Source organism: Haemaphysalis longicornis, unplaced genomic scaffold, assembly GCF_048455015.1.
Source record: "Haemaphysalis longicornis isolate Haplotype H1 unplaced genomic scaffold, Haemaphysalis longicornis Haplotype H1 scaffold_1, whole genome shotgun sequence".
Classification (NCBI taxonomy): domain Eukaryota; kingdom Metazoa; phylum Arthropoda; class Arachnida; order Ixodida; family Ixodidae; genus Haemaphysalis; species Haemaphysalis longicornis.
The window spans coordinates 448412243-448436458 of record NW_027526203.1 but is presented as its reverse complement, the minus strand read 5'-3'; the positions used below and the strand labels follow the sequence as shown (position 1 = coordinate 448436458).

The 24216-nt window shown below is 48.9% G+C and overlaps 1 protein-coding gene across 2 annotated transcripts in view; it reads right to left on the bottom strand.

Moving 5' to 3' along the window:
• The window catches only part of Idua (alpha-L-iduronidase), a 114338-nt gene extending 91940 nt beyond the window's left edge, over window positions 1–22398 (bottom strand). The window contains exons 1-3 of one of the 2 annotated variants that reach the window (XM_077687701.1): window positions 22091–22398; window positions 20235–20372; window positions 1730–1938 (exon numbers count right to left, since the gene is read on the bottom strand). In XM_077687701.1, the coding sequence (XP_077543827.1) occupies window positions 1730–1938; window positions 20235–20372; window positions 22091–22284 (541 nt within the window). In that variant the 5' untranslated portion in view covers window positions 22285–22398. The remainder of the gene's footprint in view (window positions 1–1729; window positions 1939–20234; window positions 20373–22090) is intronic. The other variant, XM_077687702.1, reaches the window with a different exon arrangement.
• Between the last annotated feature and the right edge of the window lie 1818 nt (window positions 22399–24216).

Genomic DNA, 24216 nt, shown 5'->3' with positions numbered 1-24216 from the left:
GCTGCTTCGCCGCCTCTGTATTCTTTTGAGTTGTTAGGGGAGCACAAGTTCGCTCCAATAAACTTGTTTCTCCTGCAAGACAACTGCGTCGTCCTTGGCTTCGTGACAATATGGTAGGGGGCTGGGCGAACGCCCCACTACGTTCGCGCAATCCCTCGCTTTCTTACGAGCTTTGGGAGAGAGCTCTGACCAGCTCCGACTTCCATGATCAGCGCCTGCTGGTGTTGAGGGCTGTTCAAGCTGGAAAGGCTAAATGGGTCTTGGACTGAGAACTCCTCCCCGTTGATTTCCGTAATAAACACGTTTACTCTGTCTCTCTCTAACCCCTCTCACTGTCCAGCTAGCCCAATTTCCTGATCTTCACCCCATCTTTTACGGCGACGACATCGCATTCCGGTTTTCGACTGGCTTTCGGGTCACGTGCAGGATACTGTCGACTCTTTTCTTCCCAATGCTGGTCCCTCTCCTGCTCCGTCTCCGCAGTCATTCTTCGTACCAGCGCACCCCCTCAGCTCACTCCATATTCCTGGTCCTGCCACGGGCCCCTGTCGTACCCTCCGCTTCCACCTCAATCTACACTGTGACTCGAAGCTTTTCCGGCTCCCCTTTGCCCGTTAGGGTCAGTCACTGACTCAGGCGACTATATCCTGTCTCCACCATTCCTCTAACGCCCAAATGTCGGCTCCCAATATTCGCATCCTCCCCCTCCCGTCCAACATGCCCTCTGTCTCCCATGCAAGTCATCGTCATGCGGCCGCGCAGCATCATTCTCCTCTTTTCGGGACCCAGGGAACTGGTTACGCAGATGCCTCTCTCGTTATTCCTCGAGGTTCGTGCGGCTACGCTCTGCATCAGCCCCCCCTTCCCGAACCCGAAGTCCACACTAGCGGCCCGTACCTCGACGCCCCTTGAGTTCTCAGCATTGCACATGCCGTCCAGGCCTTTCCTTTCCTTCCTTCCCTCCCTCCCTGAGTCACAGTCTTTTCCCACTCCTACTCCGCTCTCTAACACAAACAGAACCACTCGCTAGCCTCTATGTATGCACTTCACGGGAGGTCGAACGAGCGATCTCCGCACTATAGCCAAATACTGTTTCCTCCGTTGTACCCCTGCACAATCCGGGATTGACGGGAATTAGTTGGCGCATCAACCCGCCCACGATACTCTTTACCGGGCGGCACTGATTTCCTGGACCGACGCTCCGGGGACGGTTGGAGGCCCTCCATACGCAACGCCATCAACATAATTACCTCCAGCACCATCTGGACAAACGCCTCTACCAACCTCCTCCTCCATCACTCACCGTTCTGGAGGCTGAACTTCTCCGGCACATCCAAATGATTTTTTGATAACTCCCTCCCGCCTATTTCTCCATCGCTATCGATCCGGCCTCTCCTGTCCCAACTATACCCCTGCGTATGCTGATTTACCCCATTGCCTCTTCGATTGCCTGGCGGCTCAGCAACCAAGCACCGATCCCTCCTCTTTCCGCCAGCCCCTAGCTCTACTGGCTTGGCTATGAAGGGGACGGACAACAGCGCCGACTGGATGCCCAGGCGGTCGACACGCTCAGCACGCATAGTTTCGACAGAATAAAAAGTCTCTACTATTACTACGCCATCAAGAAAGGAGCGTCGCAATTAATAAATCAAATGAATACTCTATACAATTAGTCAGCCTATTAGTCTTGCCAACTCCAGCAAATTTCCTAACGCTTGAGCATGCGCACCGATGTAGTGGCGAGCCAGTGCCTCCACGAGCTCCTTCCACAGGGCAAGATCGTCAGGCTGTTCGAAGTCCAGCGGCCGCGAGAAAGGGTTTCCCATGAGTTCCAAGCCAGGTCTGAGTCCAAGTGCTCGCAGCCGGTCCAGCAGTGTGTCCAGAAGACTGAAGTTGAACGCCTGGATACTTCTTCCACCCTCGCTGTCCAACAGGCCACTGTACCAAAACGCCAATGGGAAGTAACGTCCGCGAAAAGTCGCACTACACTTTTGAGAAGCCTACCCCGCGAAATTCTTGAATTAGACACAACAAGCCGGAAATTATTTCTTAGCATTAGTTGCGCAAAACAATGTCCACATCTTCAACTACATTCCTCTCTTGCAAGCTTCGCATAACTCGACATTTTATGATGTTGAAAGGGAGCTCGTGCCCTAATTCAAAGCCATTTTGCAGGAAACGATACTTCATTGAAAGAATTGTGGAATGATAGCGCTCTGATAAAATAAATGAAGATGCCCTTACTAATTCATGTCAGCATGCCAAAATTGTGAAGTGGCAGTGTTGACAAAAGGCTGTCTCTGTCATAGGAATGAGTAAAACACGAAAGTGAAATGTGCAGCGAAATCTGCAGCTGAGCATGATTTGCGGGTCGGCGGCTGTCTTGTGAGTGTGCTTGGCGAGCGACGTCCTGCTGGCGGGTCGCTTCGGCAAAGGTGTACTGGCGCCATTTCCGTGACGGATATGAGATTTCCGTGCCGAGATTCCCAAGGTTTTCGTGGCGGATATGACGTCAGTGAAATATTGGGGTATCGCGGCATAGAACACTTTCGTGTTCAAATATAACACCCGAAAACGAACAACCCTAAGTATAACGTACTCTTTGGTACTAAAGGTTGCTTCTCCGCAAGAATACCCTGTGTACAGGGGTGCACCCTTTACAGGCCGCTTCATTGTACAAGCGTCACTTCCGTGACGAATATGACGTCAGGGAATAAACCACTTTCGTGCTAAAAATGGTGATACATAAAGGCGTCAACGTGGTTTACCTTCTTTGAAAAAGCTCTGAATGTTATCATTGAGAGATATTGGCGATTGTGGGGGAATAAAGCCTCGCTGGGGTAAAACCATCGCGTGTGACAGTGGAACGGCAAAGGCGAAGAGCATACAAATGAATGAATGAGTGAGTGAGTGAGTGAGTGAGTGAGTGAGTGAGTGAGTGAGTGAGTGAGTGAGTGAGTGAGTGAGTGAGTGAGTGAGTGAGTGAGTGAGTGAGTGAGTGAGTGAGTGAGTGAGTGAGTGAGGAATAAACGTTTTCCGGTTTTTTCCCAATCCGACCTATTGAGATGTTAGCCAAGCCCGTTCTCTCCAAAAATTTACGAGCGACTTGGCACCAAATGCCAGAAAAGCGCGGGAGTGTGCGCACACACGTCGTTTCTCGTCACAAAACGCATACACATGGTTTGCGAAAATTAGTCATATTAACAGTGACACACCCACCCTCTTCTTCAAGTATTATTATAACCTTGATGTCTAAGCTTTTTTATTTGTTAGGGATCTGATTCCATCCCCAATTACCTGGCTTGACGTGACGCATCTGCCAGTCCCCGTGTATTCATTGAAACCAGATATCTAAATACATTTTTCCCTCTTTAATGATGCGTTTTAAAAAGCCGCGAATGCCCACGAAGTCAGCAGGCACATACAAAACATTGTCACAAGGATAAACAAACGCACTGCGCTACACGTGCATGTCGGGTCATCACCATGAGTCAGTACAACACGGCCAAGCTCTCTAAACGCTTACGTGGACGTCACTCCTTACTAATGACCACTCCACGCAATGCACAATTTTATGGAATCGCCCTTTTAAAGTTCTCAAAAAGCGCTCTCTCTTCGCGCTCATTTATTCTCAACTTTTCCCCACTGGCTTGGACGCGTCGCTGGCCTCCTCCATCCGCGGCAGCCCCAGCGGCAAAGCGATCCGTTAATTTCGGGAACTGCTGGACCTGATTATTATCCTTTTAGCGGGCAGGGCACCAGAACCTGTCATTTTCCCCGCAACGGAAGGATATCGCCCGGAAGGCTCGGACAGAGGGCGTCAATTATGACCTCGGGATTAGCAAAGCGGGCAGTGTAATCTTTCATTCGAGCGTCGGATTAAAAATGGAAAGTGGAACTCGCTTCCCAGGAATAGCCGGGGGTGTCCTCTTTCCGCGGGATAAACCCGGGAGAGACCATAGGGCTCATGGGAGGGAGCCGGCGCCCGCCATGTAAATGACCGGTTTTGGAGGGGCGCCCGCTTCGCCCGTACCCTCTCGCTGGAAATTTCGGAGCCCGGAGATGCTCAGAAAGGGATCAGTTACGTCTCGGCCACGGCGCCTTGCAGGATCGTCCTTTCCCCCTTTTCTTCCACAAAGGGAGACCGTGCGCCGTTCTTTCCGCCTGCGCGACGTTTCGGCGCAGGGCGCGATCGCTCTCCGCGGAGGCGCCGCCGCTCGCCCTCCGCGCCAGCCGGGATGCGGGCGCTGGCGGATAATAGCGGCGCGAGGTCGCTGCACGCTCGCGACCGGCTATTATCGATATTGTTTATTCCGAGAGAGCGCGTTTCAAACAAATATCTAAATTAAATGTCAATATTATTTCTTTGAAACCGGGGAGCATATTAGGCTGTTTACACAGCGGACGCGCACGCACGGGGTTCCTGCTGCGGGCGCGGATCGATAAGCAGCCGCCCCCTGTACTACGCGCTGATCCTACGCACACGCCCGACGCCGCAGCCTCGTCGCTCGTGAAATTGAAACGTCATCCGCTGATTCAGAGCGGCAGTGGGGGCGAAGAGCAGCGGGGCAGTTTGCGGAGCGAAAGCGGGTCGCCAGACGCGAGACAGACGCGCTCGCCTGTCTTCACGGGGTCCCGGCCAATTAGGGCGGGAGCCCCACACCGAGGACTCCTCGATGCCGCCGAAAGGCTCGCGAGAGGAGAAGCGCCACGCGGCCGCCCCTAGCTCAAGCAGCGCTGCGGACCCCGAGGGGGGCGAAGGGGCCCTGGGCCGACCGACGGCCACTTGTGTACGCCGATCGTGGCAGCTTCTTCGACCTCGTCTGCGCAAATGCGGGTGTCAAGAGCGCGCCACTCTCTCGTCACGAGAGACCGCTTTTCCGAACACCGTCGTCCCGCCCTGCTGTAGAGGGTCCCCCGTTTTTCAGCGCCATTTGTCCTCGCTAGTGAAAGCGTCCCCGCGCGGTAGCGAGGAACGTAAAGCGACACTGTACACACGTAATCGCTTTTGATCGTCCCGCCCATGTGTGCCAATGATCGGGGTCCGGAACGTTTTGACGCTAAAAGCTCCACTTCACTCAATTGCCGTTTGCTGAGCAAATGACAGCAAAGCCGTGCCTCGAGCACGTTTATTTATCCGGGGATTGTTTTTTTTGTTTTTACTTGTTTCTCTCTTGGCATCCAAAGACAAACGTCGCTCTTAAATTGTGAACTGCTCGCCAATCTTGTAAAGGAGTCCGCGCGATTCGAGCTAGGGTAGACTTTGGACCGAGCTTCCAGCTTTGAGCGACCGGTGCTAATGGCGGGGCCCCTGGACGCTACGACGCCGTTCGAAAACAAACGACGATTTCCGCAGCCAGTTTAAAACAAAAAAATGACAAACGGATGGAAACAAATGGTCAGGCATAAATTTAGATTCTTCGTTCATGCGAAAAACTTCCCTGCATTTCCTTTAGCACAAAAGTCAGGACGTGGGTGGCGCTGAAGGCATTTCAGCAGCTCGGGCACAATTTTTTTGCGTAGGCTTCTGTATATCGTTTTTTTTTTTCGCCTCTGATCTGTCTTCGCTTTGTCTCCCTATGTCCTCTTCCCAAGCGCAGGATACCTAACCGGACATTGGACGTCGTTGTCAGGTTAACTTCCCTATCTTTCCATTTGCCTTCTCTCTCTCTCTCTCTCTCTCTCTCTCTCTCTCTCTCTCTCTCTCTCTCTCTCTCTCTCTCTCTCTCTCTCTCTCTCTCTCTCTCTCTCTCTCTCTCTCTCTCTCTCCATCTCTCTCTCTCTCTCTCTCTCTCTCTCTCTCTCTCTCTCTAATGACTTCGCTGTCACAAGGAATCGAAGTTGCAGACTCAGCAACTCTCACCCTCCAGCTCCTCCTCCTCCTCGTGAAGCTGTCAACGTTTTCGTGGTTGTTTAGACGGAGTGATCACGGAACCAGGACGTCAAAGTAGGGGCGCCGACACACTTGACCCGAGAGTTGATACCCGTATCAACCAACCCTCTCGCCGATAAGTGTGCGGGAGACATAGTCGGGCGTAAATAAGACATCATATCGTCCGCCCGAGTTTGTTCCCTGATCCCACCCGCTTGTTTCATGTCTCCAAGCGTTACTCCTATCATATTTGTTTTTTTAAATGCAGAGCATTTCAGTAACTCACGATGTCACCCGCGTTGACGTCCGTCGTAGTCCGCACCGTCGTTGTCCGCACCCCTCCCCCTACACTATATAAAAAAAAAATACTATCCGGCGCCTGGTTTCGATTCCTCGACCCTGCGGGCGGAACGCAATGTACATGGTGCTCTACCCACTGCGCCACAAAGCCGACACAGAATGGGAGGCTACGAACGCGCCTTATATCCTTGACTCATTAACTACGTCAAGAAGCTGCTGATACAACGCATTCACTACCACCAACTCCCCAAACACTAAACGTTAACGCAATACACCCACCCCCTATGCGACGCATTTACTCGAGTCCCCCTCGCGGGGAGATGGGCCCAATTTTTTTTATATTTGTTCGAAGTTTAAGCGCTTCACACTCTGTAATGACGCACCAACTAGCCCCTATCGATGCCCTGTTAATATTTGTTTTCATAGCTCGTTGAGCTGACCTAGGTTTTCTTTCAAGAAGTGTTTTATTAACTATTATGACGTTAATACACCCATGATTTCTGTTCTTATTTTTACGCACCGAAGCTGCATCTAGGCTACTGATAGCGCAGTAGTAAATTGCTACGTATTAATTTAGGTAATGTAGGCGCGTTCACCACGGGCCGAAATCTCATACACACGGGCGTTCTTGTTTCTCCCCTCCCCCCAAAAAAGTCAACATCCCCCGGAATGAACACGCAATATCGCAGTGCCTTAACCACTCGGCCCTCGCAGAGGTCCCGGGATCACTCAATTTATAGACTGCATGTCACGTCCGGGATAACACAATTACTGGTAAACGTCAGTTGTTTCTTGTTCACGCGTCGCCAAGCTGAGTTAACTACTTCCATTCGTATACAGCCCGAACTTTTTAACGTTCTCATTCAGCTTCATTTCTAATACCTCCCTCTCTTTTTATCTCGCGTCCTCTTTATTTAGTAGAAAATTTTCCAATGTTCAGCTCGATATCCGAAGTTTGTTTTCAAGGTCTATCCTTCTCCCCCTTATAATTGCGTTCAGATAGATTACAACACATCGCAATTCGTGCACCTCTATAGTATGTGCTCTTTACAACTTTTCAATGATACTCCCGCCATCAACGTTTAAACCTTCTGTGCATTGTTGGCAAAGGTAAATAAAAACAAGCACCAAACCGGCCATGCCCTTCTGGTCTTTATTGCCTGAAGTATACTCATATTTCCTCAAGCTTATGCTAAGCGGAGAAGCAAACTAAAAATCGGCAGTGTTGTTGCGCGTGACCTTCCCGGGGGAAATAAGAATTACCGAGTTCGGGGTTCCAAAGTCACCCTACAGAGTAAGAAGACGGAGAAGTGAAGTCGCCCTTCCAAGGTTGCGGGCAGAGAGCCCGTGCAAAATAATGACCAAGCATTCACCCCTCTCAATTTGTCACCATCTGAAAGCTCTGCACTGCGCGGCTTTGCACTACGCAACACAGCACACGGTACCGCCATTTTTCTTTTTTAACACGAAACTGTTTTATTCCCGGATTCACGAAGATTTCACTTACGTCATATCCGTAACGGAAGTGAAGCCAGTACAACGAAGCAAGAGGCCTGTAAAGGGTGCACCCCTGCACACAGGGCCTTCTTGCGAAGAAGCAACCTTTAGTACTAAAGAGTACTAATACCAGACGACTGGCTAGAAAGTAGGATGCATAATATATAAAGGCAGAGGCGACAAAGCCAGTATTGATTCATACAGACCACTCACAGTAACGTCAATGGTGTATAGATTAGTAATGCAGGCGATAAAATCAGAAATTCAAGCATGGATGGAAGAAAATGAAATACTGGGGGAACTGCAGAATGGATTAGACAAGACAGGCGATTGGATGATAATTTGTTCGTGATAACGCAATGCATTGAAATTGCGAAACCGCAGAATAGACCATCATGGATTACGTTCTTGGACATTAAAGGGGCATAGGACAACGTAAACAGAAAACTGCCGTGGAAAATGCTGAAACTCCAGGGATTAGATGACGAGTTAATACAGTTTCTTATAGCAATCAATAACCCGCCACGGTGGCTCAGTGGCTAAGGCGTTGCGCTTCTGAGCACGAGGTCGCGGGTTCGATTCCCGGGCGCGGCGGCCGCTTTTATGATGCAGGCAAAAAGCAAAAACGCCCGTGTGTACGAGATTTTAGCGCACGTTAAAGATCCCCAGGTGGTCAAAATTAATCCGGAGTCTTCCACTACGGCGCGCCTCATCGCCTGCGCTGCGTCGGCGCGTTAAATCAATCAAATCAATAGCAATCAATAAAGACAATAGAGTGCACCTTACATGGGAAGGACAGAAATGCGCCCAGCAGGTCAACACCCATCGGGGACTGAAATAGGGATGCCCTTTGAGCCCAATACTGTTTATGCTTTACATGACAGGGTTAGAAAAGAAACTGGAAGAAAGTAAAGTAGGGTTCAGCCTAACCCATATGCTGCAAGGCGAAGTGGTACAGCAGTGTATTCCGGGAATGTTATACGCAGACGACATTGTTCTTTTAGCTGATAACCACACCGATATGCAGCGGCTCACAAATATTACCGGCCAGGAAGCCACCGACCTCGGGTTAAATTTTAGCGCAGAAAAATCTGGAATAATGGTTTTCAATGACGCTACCACTGATGCAGTGTCTATCCACCAAGGCGAATAACCTAGAGTGAAGGAATATAAATATTTGGGAGTGTGGATAAACGAAGGGGATAACTACTTAAGAACTCACGAGGAGCAACTTAAGGTTAAGGGAAAGCGAAACGCAGCTATAATGATGCATAGAGCTCTGTGGGGGTATAACAAATATGAGGTAGTGAGGGGAATGTGGAAAGGAGTAATGGTTCCGGGTCTCACACTTGCGAATGCTGTACTCTGCTTAAAATCAGACGTTCTATCAGGCCTTGAAGTAAACCAGAGAACGGTAGGACGTTTGGCCTTAGGCGCGCATGGAAAAACAACTAACGAAGCAGTTCAGGGAGATATGGGATGGGCGTCGTTTGAAGTTCGAGAAGTGCAGAACAAAATATGTGTTGACATGAAATTGGGAGCAATGGATCAACGAAGGTGGGCAGCTAAGGTTTTTAGGTACCATGCTTGAAAAGCGTGGACACGCAGTGTTTAATGAAGACTAGAAGACTAACGATGAAGTACGGAAAGAACAGGGGAGAATCCAAGACAGCCAAGGTAACCAAAAAAGAGGCAAGGCAGATTGGAACTGTGAAAATTGGGGCTGCAAGCGTTCCCGACTCGGTACGCAGCAGCGCTCGGACCATAGAGTTAATACTGCTCGGACGGCCGCGCGGCTTGCGCGGGATTGCGCAACAAGACGGCAAGAATAGAGGGGTTCGCTTGCGCATCGCGAGATGGCGCCACCGGCGCGCTTGGCGGCCGCTCCGAGCGAGGACGAGACGACGTGCGGAGGAGCGACCCGGCGCCTTCCCCTTCGAGCCTGGACCGACCATCGTCCACCGGTAGCGGCGGAGTCGAACGACTCCGGCCGCTCGAGCAACGCGGGACCCGTCAATGACCGAGAAGACGGGGCCAGCTAGGGGAGAGTTTTGGGAATAAACCCCCCTCGGAGGTTGGCGTCGGTTTCCTTTGTCTCTTGCCTGCCTCTCACGCCGGCACCGTCTACCCGGCAGCCGCGCGAGGAGGATCGTCAGAGTCAGACCCTTACCACAAAACGAATAAATGGAGAGAGAAAATGGATCCTAGAACGTCGTTAGATATGTACAGGGCTGAGAAATTGAACAGGAAAATTTCTACGAGAATTCCCAGGGCAGTGCTTTGCCTTTTGAGGCTAGAGTAGGTTGCTTGCGAACTAAGAGCTTTGTGGGAAAGTATTCACAAAATGATGGGGTATGGGTTGCCTGCGGAAAAGAAACAGAAACTATGCGGCACATAGTGTTAGAATGTGAGGGTATCCATCCAAATCTACATGAGGGAAATGTTCGGCTTCCAGAAGCCCTAGGATTTAAGGGTAGCACAGAGGAAGTTTACTTCAAGGCTGTCGAGGCGACGAAAATAAGATTAGAATGGTGGTGGACGAAAAGCAGAGAGGAGAATATTGCCTAGGACAGTTACCACCTGTAACAGAAAAGAAAAGTATTTTGTGCCTGCCCTAAGCAGCGCTAGTATTAAACCAAAAGTATAAAACATAGGTATATTAGTCCTTTTTAGTAAGATGACATGTCATCATCCCGCTACAAAGGGGAAACCAATAGAAATCATCATCATCATCAGTACGTTATACTTCGGGTTTTGTTCGTTTTCAGGTTTTATATTTTAACACCAAAGTGTTTTATGCCGGCATACACCAAGATTTCACTGACGTCATATCCGTAACAGAAATGACGCCAGTACACATTTGCCGAAGCGACCCGCCAGCAGGACGCCGCTCGGCAAGCACACCCACAAGACAGCCGCCGACCCGCAAATCATGCTCAGCTGCAGATTTCGCTGCACATTTCCTGTTCGTGTCTTGCAGATTCCTATGACAGAGGAATCAACCACAGTTTTTTGCGTTAATTATATAATTAATGGTAGTCGTCATGATGATTGCTGTCAACAAATAACATCACACTGAACCATAAATAAGATGTCTGCGCCCAGGTTATGAGGTCCATGGAAAACTTGAAAGCGTATTACCATCTGCTTTAATCTTATAAAGGCTGAACTAAATCATTATGACGCCTTAACAAAGTTTATCCTTTTAAAGAAGGCACGGACAAAAACGCCTGCGTTCGCGCTGCGTGGAGTGCACATGGTTTATTTCCAATGACCGGTTCAAGGTAAGAGGGTCACATTGTTTACACACTCCGTGTTAAGAGGCGACTCGAAGAAATCAGCGCGAACAAACAGACGCGGAGAGATAAGCAAGCGAAAGGGGGCAAATAAACGCAATGACGCAATGACCAGCCACGCTGCCTGTAATCGAGGTAATCTCAACTCCATGTGATTGATTGATTGATTGTAGGGTTTTAACGCGCCGACGCAGCGCAGGCGATGAGGCGCGCCGTAGGGGAGGGCTCCGGATTAATTTTGACCACCTGGGGATCTTCAACGTGCGCCGAAATCTCGTACACACGGGCGTTTTTGCTGTTCGCCTCCATCAGAAAAGCGGCCGCCGCGGCCGGGAATCCATGTGATCACGTCGAGCCGCTTAAGGGACGGTACGCGCGGACTGCCCATTACGATAACTGCAATGCCGAACACAGGCCTGGGGGTTCCGCCTTTCAACGGAACAACAGGCCGCATTGACAGCGTCATAACTGACCATGCAACTGATCATGTAACCGACTGAGCGTAGCGGATGTTTTTATAATTTTGCTAGGTTAACGCGCCGAAGCTACACCAGGGCTATGAGGAGCGCCGTGGAGGGCCACAGGTTAATTTCGACAACCTGGGGATCTTTAAACGGCAGCGAAATCTCGACACACTAGCCTTTCAACTTTTCGCCTCCATCTGAAAAGCAGCCGCCACAGCCGGGAGCGAACCCGCGTCCTTAGCCTAACCACTGAGCCCCCGCGGCGGGTGTGTAGTGGCTGTGCCTGTAAAATTAGTAATGAGACCGGGAATATTTAACACACCACTTCTCGAATTAACCCTCATCACCGTCGATAGACGTTGATGCGAGGTGCGCGCGCGTACGCGTGTGCGTCTTCCAAAAAAGTTCATATGCATACATATGAATGTTTGTATTTGTGCGTTCGAACTGGTTCGTAGCCCTCCACTAGCCTTCCAAATGATTTACAATTTGGGCTGCTTCTAAGTAGAAAATAGCTGAGCGTAAAAAAAGAAAGTTGATGTTTTGCTTTTTTACGAGTAGCAATAAAGTAGTGTTTTCCGGTTCAATGTAACAGCATCACAAGGGTGCAGTACATGCCTCTTTGTAGCAAAGAAGCCAATGCGCTGCATCCGTCCTGGGGCGGTATTCTCGAGTTTTGTCCCTTTTGCGTCCCTTTCAAAAGTGTCCCTTTTGGCGAGCCCTGATTGGCCAAAAGCAACAACCGGAAGTGACGTAGCGCAAGCGCGGCAAACCTACTGCCAACGCCCACTGCTTAACCGGAAGTACGTCACGGTGAAAGGGACGCAAAAGGGACGTTTTCAAAAGGGACAGTTACGAGAATACCGCCCCTGACCTCATCCAGTGCGCTTGCCACTCACATGATTGAAAACGAGAGAAAATAAAAAGCAAAATGACAACTTTATTTACTGCCGCACTGAACGAGTTCGAGCTTGACAAGCTAGGGAGCACAGATATGCTTATCTGTTATCTATCGTCGGGCGAAGCGTCTCGCTATCAGTGCCGCATTGCAGATCCGATAGACACCGTATGAACGGCGTGAGCCATAGCAGCGGACGACAGCGTGTCGATGCAAATACAGTTTGCAGGTTTGCATTAACGCAATGATAATGCAATAACACTAGCAATAATGCAAATACAGCTTGCAGGTTAGCATTAAAACAGTGCGTTTATTGTGGTACTAAAGGCGATAAAAACAAAAACCAGACACGTAAAAATATCGCGCGATTTTCTTCAGTTCAACATGTGCTGTTCGTTGGAATTTCGGCCGACGTTACTGGATCGATTTGGGATATTAGCATTAATTTCGACTACAAAATGTGTTTTATTGTTTTCATTAACGTTCGACTTCATCTTTCAAATACGTAGCAACTGTTTTCCTACCTCGTGTGCATAGACTGGGTAGCTTCAAGAAATTTTGTACGGTGACCGTTAAATGACGAGTCATTTCATCAAAACTCTACGTGAGTATACGCCTCCGATCGTTAACGCAAAACCACACAGCGAATTCAAGGAAAATTTATGAAGTCGAGAAGAGGCAGCACCTTGTAGAAAAAATAGAACATCTCCCGCCCCCAGCAGATTTTGGTTGAGCAAGTGTCGTACGAAGTCATGCGGGAGAACTCGCCGCGATCTATAGTGATTCGCTACCATTGGCTACCAATAATTACCGTGCCCTAGACTGAGCCCGCGCAATGGCGGTTATATTGAGTTGGATGGCCATGGTTTAATTTAGCTGGCGTCGCAAATCTCGTTCCGAAAATTTTCGGGAAACAATGCAGAAAAACGTTGGTATAGTGTTAATTTTTGGTCACTTCTAGGTTCATTCGTTCGAGCTATGCCTGAATATCCGCGTAGTTTATTTGATGAAACAAATAAAATGATCCGTAGTGTAATGCAGTTTCAGTAGATTGCAGAAAAATTCACCGGCCATATCCCTCTGTGAATGTGGTTGTCCAGCACAGCTGCGTGCTTTGGGCGGTGTAACATGGTGCTATTCCGGCGAGTGTGCATCGAAATTTCGTGTGTGAGGTCAGGTGGATATATAACCGCCGTCTGTCGCACATGTTGCCGCTCGAGTCGAGATTACGATGGAGAAAGTCTTCTTGGAACCTGGCGTGCGCGCCTCGAACTCTTACAAGTTGGTACTTGGGCTCACAAGGCGCTTTCCGGCATTTTTGGACTCACGGTATGCATCGTCGGTTGTTGCTCGTCACTTACGTGCCGTCTCGCGAGCAGCTCGTTGAATTAGTATGGGCAGGCTGTCGACGATTACACTGGCGTCACTGTTTATCGGGCCCCGTTCGCATCGCATTTTTCTTTATGAGTAAGCTTCACTGTGCAACACGTAATGTGGGAAAGTCAGATTACAAAATCCAAGCTAACATCGATCATCTTAAAGACTACTTCACCTTTACACACAAAAGCGTTGCCGGGAAGACTCCCCCCCCGAGAGAATGTAAGCCATCTTATATAAAAATATGAAAGCCTTAACATCTCATAGGCGAAAACTTGGTCTCTGTAAGCTGTCCGAGCTTAAACCAATAACCCTAAAATTGGCTTCACCCTTTAGCATATATGCATTGCTAGAGATGCATCTTTCCAGGGACAATATAAGCCGTCGTATCAAAACATAAAGGCCACAGTACAGTATCGGTATTACTTGGTTAGCTGGCTTTCATGCATTGCGTTTTCTCTCTTTTTTTCGCGCCGACGCTATAAAACCCCGCATCCTCACCATAGACACTGCAGCCTTGCAGTAAGAAATACTGCTTGTTTGCCTAAAAGTAGATAAAGTAATAATATTCGACAACGTCACTTTCGCCACCACGGCTGCAGCGAGATGACACCACGGTTGCTATTTTGAAGAAGTACAATAGACGTCGCTGCAACCAGTAAACATGTTTCCGGAAGTTGCGCTAGCCTATACTGCGTTAACGGTGGTTTGCGCGGCGCAAACCCTGACTTGCGCTTCGGGAGGTGAAAATCTTGCGGTTGCCAGTTGCTCGGCAAGCTGTGGGAAGCACGTGTGATATGGCCCATGTCATCTTTGTTGAATTCCAATGGCAGATCCGGAGAGCAAGAGCAAGAACTTTGAGAGCAAGAGCAACTTTTTTGCTCCGCCTACAGCAGACACGATCCAATGGCAGATCGAGAGCAATCGAATCCTGTTTCAATGGAAGATAGAGAGTGCCGTCGCAGGCGAGATCACTCCATGGAGCAAGAAAAGTTGCTCCCCCGAAATCGGCGGAGTCAGCCGGAACTCGCGGGGCTGGCTAGTCTTGTCTTCTTTCGTGACGTCGTCACCGTCTGCTTCCGCTTTTCGAATCGCCATGGGGCCAGCTCCGGCAAATACGCGCAACAGCCACAGACATAACGAAAAAAAAATACTTGCTGCACGCCGTGTCGCGTTCATGCTTGCTACTTAACGAAAGCGAGTGCGACAGCTGAAACTCGGAATCAAGTGGCGAGGAGCCCAGCTCATACGGCGACTGGGTGGACACGGCGTACAAACACGCTTTCAGAGTTTCTTATTTTCTGTTTCGCATGCCTGCGAAAGGCCGACGAAACTTTCGTCACGGGCGCCGTTGGACGACGTCGAGGCTACAGAATTTCCTTCATCGGAAAAAACCGATGAAGAGACTAGTTGAGACACGACAAGGAGAAAACGCTTGCAGGGAAGCAGACGGTTTTGGGAGGGCCCGACGTAAAGGCTGCCCGGAAATTCTTGTTCCCGTCATGCTTTGGCATTTGCTCCGGCGGGAGCACGTGCGTTCCAAAGGGAATTTCGGAGCACCCGCTCTTCAAGGGAGCAGCGTGCTCTGCGGCGGAGGTCGGCGACCCCTTCCGATCTGCCATAGAAATTAGATTTAGCATGGGCACAATTCTGAGTTGTGTTCCTTTCAAATCCACCGCTAACGTCCGTTTCAAGGCTAGTGTCCGTTTCCGGACACTAGCCTTTGGCTATTGGTCGAAATACTTGTTCTATTATTTCGCAGAACCATTCAATAAAGCTGACTCATGAAAAATCATGACGTAGTTCCGGTTGCGGGCCCTCTGATGCCCCTGACGTATTGCAAAAACTCCCGCTATGCCTCCACGCTTGTTTTGCGTCACATCGGGGTCTTCCGTCCTCAGCCAATCAGGGCCCGCTGGAAGCGGTCGCCTTTGAAAAGGACAGACTTATCAGCAGACTCACCATTCGCAGAGCAGGCGACGCATGTTCGCTAGAAGGCAGTCTTTATGTGTATTTGTGTAAGCACTCCATGCTGTTAGCGTTCAGGTTTATTCTTTCCTGATTACAAAACGTGTTGTAGTTTTTTTTTTTTTTTTTTGGGGGGGGGTCAATAAACGCTTTGTAGTTGTTCCGCTTTGACTCACTGTCCCGGAAACGTTTCGACAGCTTTCGTAGACATGGTGTACGAAGTCCACGTGACGAAATGTCGGCGTCCTGGAAAAGTCGAGAATGGGCCGCCAGCCAGATATAGGCATGAACCCGTTACAAGCAGCCATGCACTTTTGCACCATCATCTGTTGCGCTGGTCAATTTCGCGGTTAATTGCGAAGAACCAAGGCTAAGCGAGAGAGAGAGAGAGAGAGAGAGAGATACCTTTTAATTATTATGCACGTGGACATGCTTCGACCTCACATTCCAGAGGACCTCTTTTGACGTTTCAAAGCCATCGCCTGATGTGCGCCACCGGTGGCTTTTGCTCTTCATTGGTGCTTGTTGTGGCCGCCATCATTTGAAGGGTGTGCATGTTTATGGTGTTGTGTATTGTCGTGTAGTTCCATAGGCTGTGATTCGGGTCTATTATGATGTTACATGCGGAGCACGTAGGGGGTGGTGTGTCAGAATCTCTCCATATTTTGTGCAGTCCAGCTGTTGTATTCAATGTGTCTGAGCTTTTCTTAAGGTGACTCCATGTCCTGTGAGTGCGTCGGAGGGCTGTTAGAGTTCTTTCCTCGGAATAGTCCTTCAGTTGAGGTGCTGTCGGACAGTGAGTGTCTAGTTTGGTTCGAGGCTAGGCGAGAAAAAATTTAGCGATGAACGTTTGTCGCCCCACTCACATCTATAGTAAACCATCAGAACCCCAACCAACGACACGAGAGCTGCACTTAGTCAAAACCAGTCAGCGTGGAGTAATGCTGCCGTCTATCCGTCACAAACCGTGTAGGCCGTCATTCACACAGCCGTCACCTTCTTCGTCAAGGCACCGTCACGTCAAAAAACCGCGATGGAGACGCGACGGAGTAGTGTTCGTACTGGAGCTCTCCGTCAAAGTACAGGGTCGTCTGTTTAGTGATCAGTTTAGCCTAGAATTGAGCGTGCTTAATCTGAAAAGTAAAGAAAATGGCTTAGATTTTTACGTGGGCTCACTTTTTGCAAAATTTAGCCATAACAATTTGTTTTCTGATTGGCTGGTTTACCGCGGGACGTGGTCCCGTCGCGTTGACGGAACGGAAACGTAGAGCTCGGCTTCCAGTCACCGTTGCACCGTTTTCGGCGAGAAATCGCTGAGAAACCGTCGCCCATGACGGAAGACGGTGACGTGGCGGTGACGTGACGGGGTGAAATAAATTGGCCGCGTATCTGCTCCTTCGTTGCAAATGTCGTCAAAAGACGATAGTCTTTATCGACTTTTGCCAAGTAAATGCCTCCCTTCGCTTTGCCGCTCACCTCTCATGTTGTTCCTCTTGCGTCGCGCTCCTCCCCCCAAGGTAAAGAGTTAAAGACACCAAAGGTTTGCTTAAATCATTTTAAATTTCCCGCGTTCCACTGCTCCAAACCGGGTGTCTCGATGCGAACGCTGCCGTACGGCGAAGACGCGCGTTAATCGAGGCACCCTACTTCAACGTTTATAGAACCGCGTTTCCCTACTCCACGTGCGTTGCAAGCAGAACGTGGAAACTATCTAGTGGAACCTTGCGTAACTGTTGCCGGTTGATTTCTTAAAATGGCGCCAGAAGCTATAGTGGCGCTGGCGACAGCAGGCGACGGCGGAGTAAATTCTTTTTCTGCAGTTGATGAAGTATTTAATTTCGCAAAAGTCAAGCATGTTTGAATTTTTATAAAGGAACACTGCAAATATCACTTCTGTATTGATTTGTTGTCTCATATTTACGTAATGTCTTGTTCTTCTTCAAGAATGTTGATAAGTATGAACATTACACCGGACCAAGACGGGTAGATTTAGCTGTGACTATATAAGACTATTGCGCAGGCATTGTTTTGCTTTGGCCGGGTGGCTGAATCGAGTCACAGACAGACAGACATACAGACAGACCAAAATTTCTGGGTTTAAGTAGCCCAAGAAAGACTATCGTCTTTAAAACGGCTGTGTGAATGATGCCTAACACTGCATGCGCCATCAGACTCGCAGTAGGTCGGCCGACTGGAGCCTTCACGAGTGTATTCCAATAAAAGAGTTTATTACGGTATTCATAAGTTTATTCCACGTGCAAAACAGTTTGTTCCGATAGCGCATGTAAAGAAAACGCCCTCGCGAGTCAGCGTACATTATTCGCCGAGGAGGACCCGGGCAGTGCGCCCGTGGAAGCAGCGGCCGGGGAAGCAGCGCAATGATTGCGCAATCGAAAGTGACGGGTTGGACTTCCGCGCCGCGCGCGCAGTCGGATCGGATCAATGTTTTCGCAGCAGGCCGTGCATGGAGGCCGCAGTTTTAGACGATCACTGCACCGATCGGAGTCCCATTTGGCGAGCCCTGCCCCCGAGCGAAGAATGGGGCCCAGACCCCCCTCTCCCCTCACGCACGGCGATCCTTTGAACTTTGCTCAGGTGCTTGTCCCGCTGTTTGGCCAAGGGCTTAGGCGTGCCGCAAAGCGCTTCCCTGGGGGATGCTGCGAGCAGTTTGCCAGGAGAAGAACCGGCGGGAAAGCGAGATTAAAAGTGCAGGCAGCCATGTGGATTCGTTCAGCGACCGCGATTAGGGCGTTTACATGCATTTCTAATACAGCGCTAAGCTGTGCGACGCGTCCCCGTGCAATCATACGCCTGCGCGACGCACTGTGTTCGCTTTATTTGCCAAAAATGTCTGCCTCGAGCGCTTTCTAGATTGTCAGTCTTGATTTCTTTTTCTTCCACGCGTGCACGCGAGCCCTATGCTTGGACACACATTGCCATTTTTTAATCTGAGACACGGCCGGTAACATCGTATAGAAATTGCCTCGTGGATCAATCCACTTGTTTGTATAACAACATATATCGCGACACCATCTGTTAGGAAGCATTTTGTATCCTATCTTGCAGACCTGCCCCGCTTCGCTTCACCACGATATGTTATGACTGCGCCTGCGTGCAGTTCCTCGAACAGGCCCTTGCGACGTTATGTACCGAGTACAGCAGCGTTGGCGTTTTTAACAAAAAGTGTTTTATTCCTGGATACACGAAGATTTGACTGACGTCATATCCGTCAAGGAAATGACGCCAGTACAACGAAGCAAGCGGCCTGTAAAGGGTGCACCACTGCACACAGCGTCTTCTTGCGGGGAAGCAACCTTTAGTGCTAAAGAATACGTTATACCAGAGTCCCTGTTATACTTAGGGTTGTTCGTTTTCGGGTTTTATATTTTAACACGAAAGTGTTTTAGGCCAGGATACACCAAGATTTCACTGGCGTCATATCCGTCACGGAAATGACGCCTGTACACCTCTGCCGAAGCGACCCGACAGCAGGACGTCGCTCGCTAAGCCCACCCACAAGACAGCCATGCTCAGCTGCAGATTTCGCTGCAAATTTCGCTGCACATTTCCCTTTCGTGTTTTACCGATTCATATGACAGAGGAATCAACCATTTTTTTTTTCGTTAACCCCTCTAAACAGGTCAGGCGAACACTGCATGGTCTCTCTCCCATCGCAATGCATTTGAAAGAACAGCCGAAAAGAGTATTCCTACCCATGGAACACTGAAACGCGCTTTCAGATAATGCGTTTGCATACGTTTGTATACACGCGTTTGAATACAAAAATCAAGACCAATGCTTAATTTTAATCTGTTCGTTCTCAAAGGGGCCACAAAGATAGCCTACGCCTTCACGCCAACGGAAAGATAGCCTCGTGGGAACAACACGGGCGCGTTCTAGTGTTAACGCCAGTTCCCATCAAATGGGTTACAAACTGAGGAAAACCGGAGAAAGAGCGGTTGCTCGACATCTATACTTTTCCGCGCTTAACTTGAGACGAAAGACGTCAAAGTTGCACGATTAGCTGATGGCAGCCAAATTAGCTGATTATTGAAACAGTTTTGTGGGCTTGCAGCTCGAACTCACAGCGCTTCAAATAAAAAATAGCGTTGTTATATGTCGATAGGGGGATAACAAACGGATAGGTGACATAACGTAAGAAAAATCAACCTGAATAAGAGACGGATACTGCGAGCGACTTTACGACCGACGGTGGCACTGCACATCTTGTGCTCTCACCTTGCGTTCTTGTGTTCTCTCGCTCTTTTAAACTCTGCACGTTACTAAGCAGCAAGGCAGTTGTCAAATTCGTTATTGATTGGCAAATTAGAGCATGCAGTAACAACCTGGACATGAAGAAGGAAATGTTCCCAACGGAGTTTTCATTGCAGATTTTAGACCACCGTACGGAATTAACACAAACCTAGCATTGTAATTTCAATCTGCACGTGTGCAGAAAAGATTCATTTCCGTGCGTGTGCCGTAGGCGCGAAGCAAACGCAACAAAAAGAAAAGCCATTTACAAGCCCGAGAATCAACGAGGAAATTTCAAAATAACGTACGTGGCGTTCACCAAGTCCAGGAGCCAGTGCATTCTAACTTGGGTTGTTCCATAGCCAGGCACAGAAGCGATGTAGATCAGGTTCTGCTGCATATCATCTCCCAGGAAGAACCCCGGGTCATTATGAGGTTCGGGCGGGCTGAAAAAGACAGAGTTTTGGGGGACCAGCTAAAAACACGAACTGGGCGAGACTCCCAAGCGGCCGGCCCTTGCAAACCTGCAAAGCTTCGCTCGGGCGATCTTGACAGGCAACTCTGCTGAAGTTAAAGTTCGCTGAACTGGAATAATGGTAATTAAGCGTTTGCATGAGTAGCACGGTCCAAAAATGGTCCTGTGCAAGCTTCAATTAATGCAACGCGTGCCGTTGCCCTGTTACATTTATCTAGGCTAGCAGTATATTCATGTGCCAAATTACCTAGCCCAGAAGCGACTATTGTAGCTTACAAAGACCAAAGCGGCTGAAGACCGGCACACAACTTGTACATGCTGGAAATCAAAAGTTGCACAGGATTCCTCAGCATATTCTTATTAGATGAGAACCCGAAATGGTTTCTTTCTGACTGGGTTCGTAGACTAGTCTTATGCCGATGTCAATTTTCAGTCTGCAATTTTGAAATGGGACTCGTTGCAGTTACTTGCTGCCGAATCTCTACTCGTGGCGATCCGACACTGCCTCCGAAGAAGCTGAAGGCCAGCTGAGGCTGCGGGCGAGATTTCTGGTACACGCGCTTTTCTTTGTGTTTTATTTTTTTCTGGTGCAAGTGCTGTGGAAAACGTCGCAGCCAGCGGGAATCAAACACATGCCTAGGGCTGGGTGTCTTTTGTACGCTTTTTTTGAAGACGCCATCCAGGTGCGCGCTTCCGCCGAACTGGCCAAGTAACACTTACGCCAATAGCTGCAAGTTCGTAAAGTTGCACCGGAGAACGTGTTAGACATATACATAAATAGTATGATTGATTGATTGATTGATTGATTGTAGGGTTTAACGCGCCGACGCAACGCAGGCGATGAGGCGCGCCGTAGTGGAGGGCTCCGGATTAATTTCGACCACCTGGGGATCTTTAACGTGCGCCGAAATCTCACACACACGAGCGTTTTTGCTTTTCGCCTCCATCAGAAAAGCGGCCGCCGCGGCCGGGAATCGAACCCGCGACCTCGTGCTCAGCAGCGCAACGCCTTAGCCACTGAACCACCGCGGCGGGTACATAAATAGTATGAAATGACTGGAGAATTAAAACGCGTGTCGGATTGCATTAGTTAAAATTAAACTCTAGCGTTTATAGTGCGATTTCGAAAAATTAATAGTGGCCGAAATGACTAATGTCAGTGTATTAAAGTGGGGCAAAAGGGCGCAAACAGCTTAGGGGCACTGTGGTGGCTGGACTTAACGTAAATTAACGCACTCGTCTTCCCGCAAACGCATTTCATTTTTACATGCCGCAGTTTATTTTTAGAAAAAGCATTCAAATAAACAATACGCTATATGACATATTTAAAAACTTCGGTTTGGCGGCATTGATGTGTATACACATAAGGTTTTCATAGGCAAGTATTGACACCCGTGCAAATTAATTTTTGGTAGTATCCACGCAAAAAAAGTCCCTTAACTCACAGAACCCTTTTAATTTAGGCGATACATGTTCTAATCAAGCTTAAATATACACAAACATTTACTTGCGACTTCAGCACACTGAAACCATTTTTGTAATAATTATTATTGTGCTGTGTATTTATACACACAGCGCGAGCTAAGGAGGGACACCATTTAACTGAGATGTCGCTATCGCTTTTATATGAAAGGATGTGCCACAATGCGTGAAGCAACTCACGCGACCAAGACGCCCACGTGCACTTACCAGAACCCGGTGTTCTTCCAAAAGGGCTTGATGACACCAATGACGTCCGAGGCATTGACGAGGACTTGGTACGCCTTCCAAGTCACCTGTATGGGCGCGTCTAACTTTCTCGCGTATAGTAGGTCAGAGTCAAGACACGCTGATTGAGTCGAAATTACTTTGCACAAAAGTAGGATCACCACTGCGGACCACATCGTGACATTTCACGCGTACCCGCGCGAGTGCCAGGCGCAGATTCTGGGGCAACAGCGCACGTACGTAGCTATCGGGCCGATAAAAACCGCCTCAATGCACCCTATCTCGGTCGAAAGGAAAAGTGGCAACTTCCCCCATTCTATAGCGAGCTGTTCTATCTGCAGCGAGTGCACAGATCGCGAGCCCGCAATATCTGGAGCGACCTTCCGTGGAGAGTGGCAGGAGCGAGACACACAATCTCGCATTTGCCAAGAAGCCATTCCTTCGACCACAAACAGTCCCGCAAGCGTTTCTTCGCGCTCAGGCACAGCCTGTCCTTGAATATAATGCAACCCCGCGTGGTCAATCCCAGTCGAAAACAGAGTTCATCCTTGCGGACACTTTTCATCGCACATATTTTTTGGATCGTTTCTTTCAGTCATTTTTATGTCGCCTTTATACGCGTGGGTATATTAAAATTTGTATAATGAAGCTAAACTGTCAATAATGAAGCTAACCATTGAAATCTGTAACCGCGAACGTAACTATTCTGAAAAATCAACTAAAAGTGGTTGAAATATTGAATAGATTGCACATAAACATAAGCATAAAATAGATCGCATAAATAAGGTGCACTACACCCGGACGCCCGCCGTTACTGGTGGTTCCTGGCCGCTTAAACCTTCCGCACATGGTGTACAGTCACGGATAAATTAAATGCGAACACGAAAATATGAACCGGAACACACTTTATTTTCACGCGAGTAAAATTGTCACACGTCTTCGTAACAAGTACAAAGTTTGGAAACGTGACTTTCCAAATATACAACAACCATGTCATTAACGAAGTTCCACTGTTCTGGTTAATTTTTTCGTGCTCACTTTTCATTCGTCCAAAACCGCACATGAGCGTTCTACACACAAGATGTTCGTTCACACGTGTATTTCGAGCGAGCGACTTTTTGAGTACTACTCGACTTTTGCTATGCAATGCCATGCACTGATGCCTTGGTTTTTATCGCAAATGCGACTCATGATTTAACGTTGGTTGGTTCCCCAGTGCCTCCAAATTAGAATAATTTGTATAATCAACCAGTCGCGTATTAGGTCTAGCATACATTCACCATATGGACTGCCTTGCTGTACATAGCTTCATGTTTAAATACGCACACCTTAACACTGCGGCACCGGAAGGAGCCAGGAACTTTGGTAAGCCGGTAGTTGCAATATTGCCGAAAAAAATCGGCAGGCCCCCTCAGGACTCAAGCATTATTGTCGCACAGGCGAAAAGTGTTCTAATAATGTTTCTGCGTGCATTTAAGTAGTTTTTGCCGGTATTATGGGAGCCGCCATCTTCCATGCCGCCGAGAGGAACAGAAGCGGTCGCAGCGCCTGTAAGGACTGCGGCGGTGCACCATCCACGTAGAGCGCCCCAGCTCACTGGTGACTTCTGCGCCGCAGGGTGAGGAAGCAGGATTCCCCCACTGCGCATGCGCGGCGCGAGCTGAAATCGCGTGTCCTCTTGTCCGTGACAGGTGGAAGCTCTCCGCTCCTCCACTTGGCTTTGCGCATGCCCAGGCATTGCCATAGCAAAGGAAGAGCGCTTGTTTTTTTTTTTTTTTTTTTTCTGGAGGCATACGGTTTCACCATAAAACATCGGAGTAATACCTTTTCTGTCCTTCTTCAAAATAGATTCCACAGAAGTGGTCGGAACATGTCGGTCTCTTTCCCTCCATCACAGCCAGTCCAGGACTCCATCGGCCACCAGCGAAGATTGTGACTTGCACGGCAGCAGCTTCTTCGCCACATGGAAGCCTCATATCGACTTCAGCTCAATGCAGAATGCATTTCTTAAAAGCTGCCAAACCTGTTAATGGACGGGCATTCTCTAGCTACTCACCCAGAATTCGCAATGCGTACATATGTCCTCGTAAAAAAGAAGATGCTGTTAG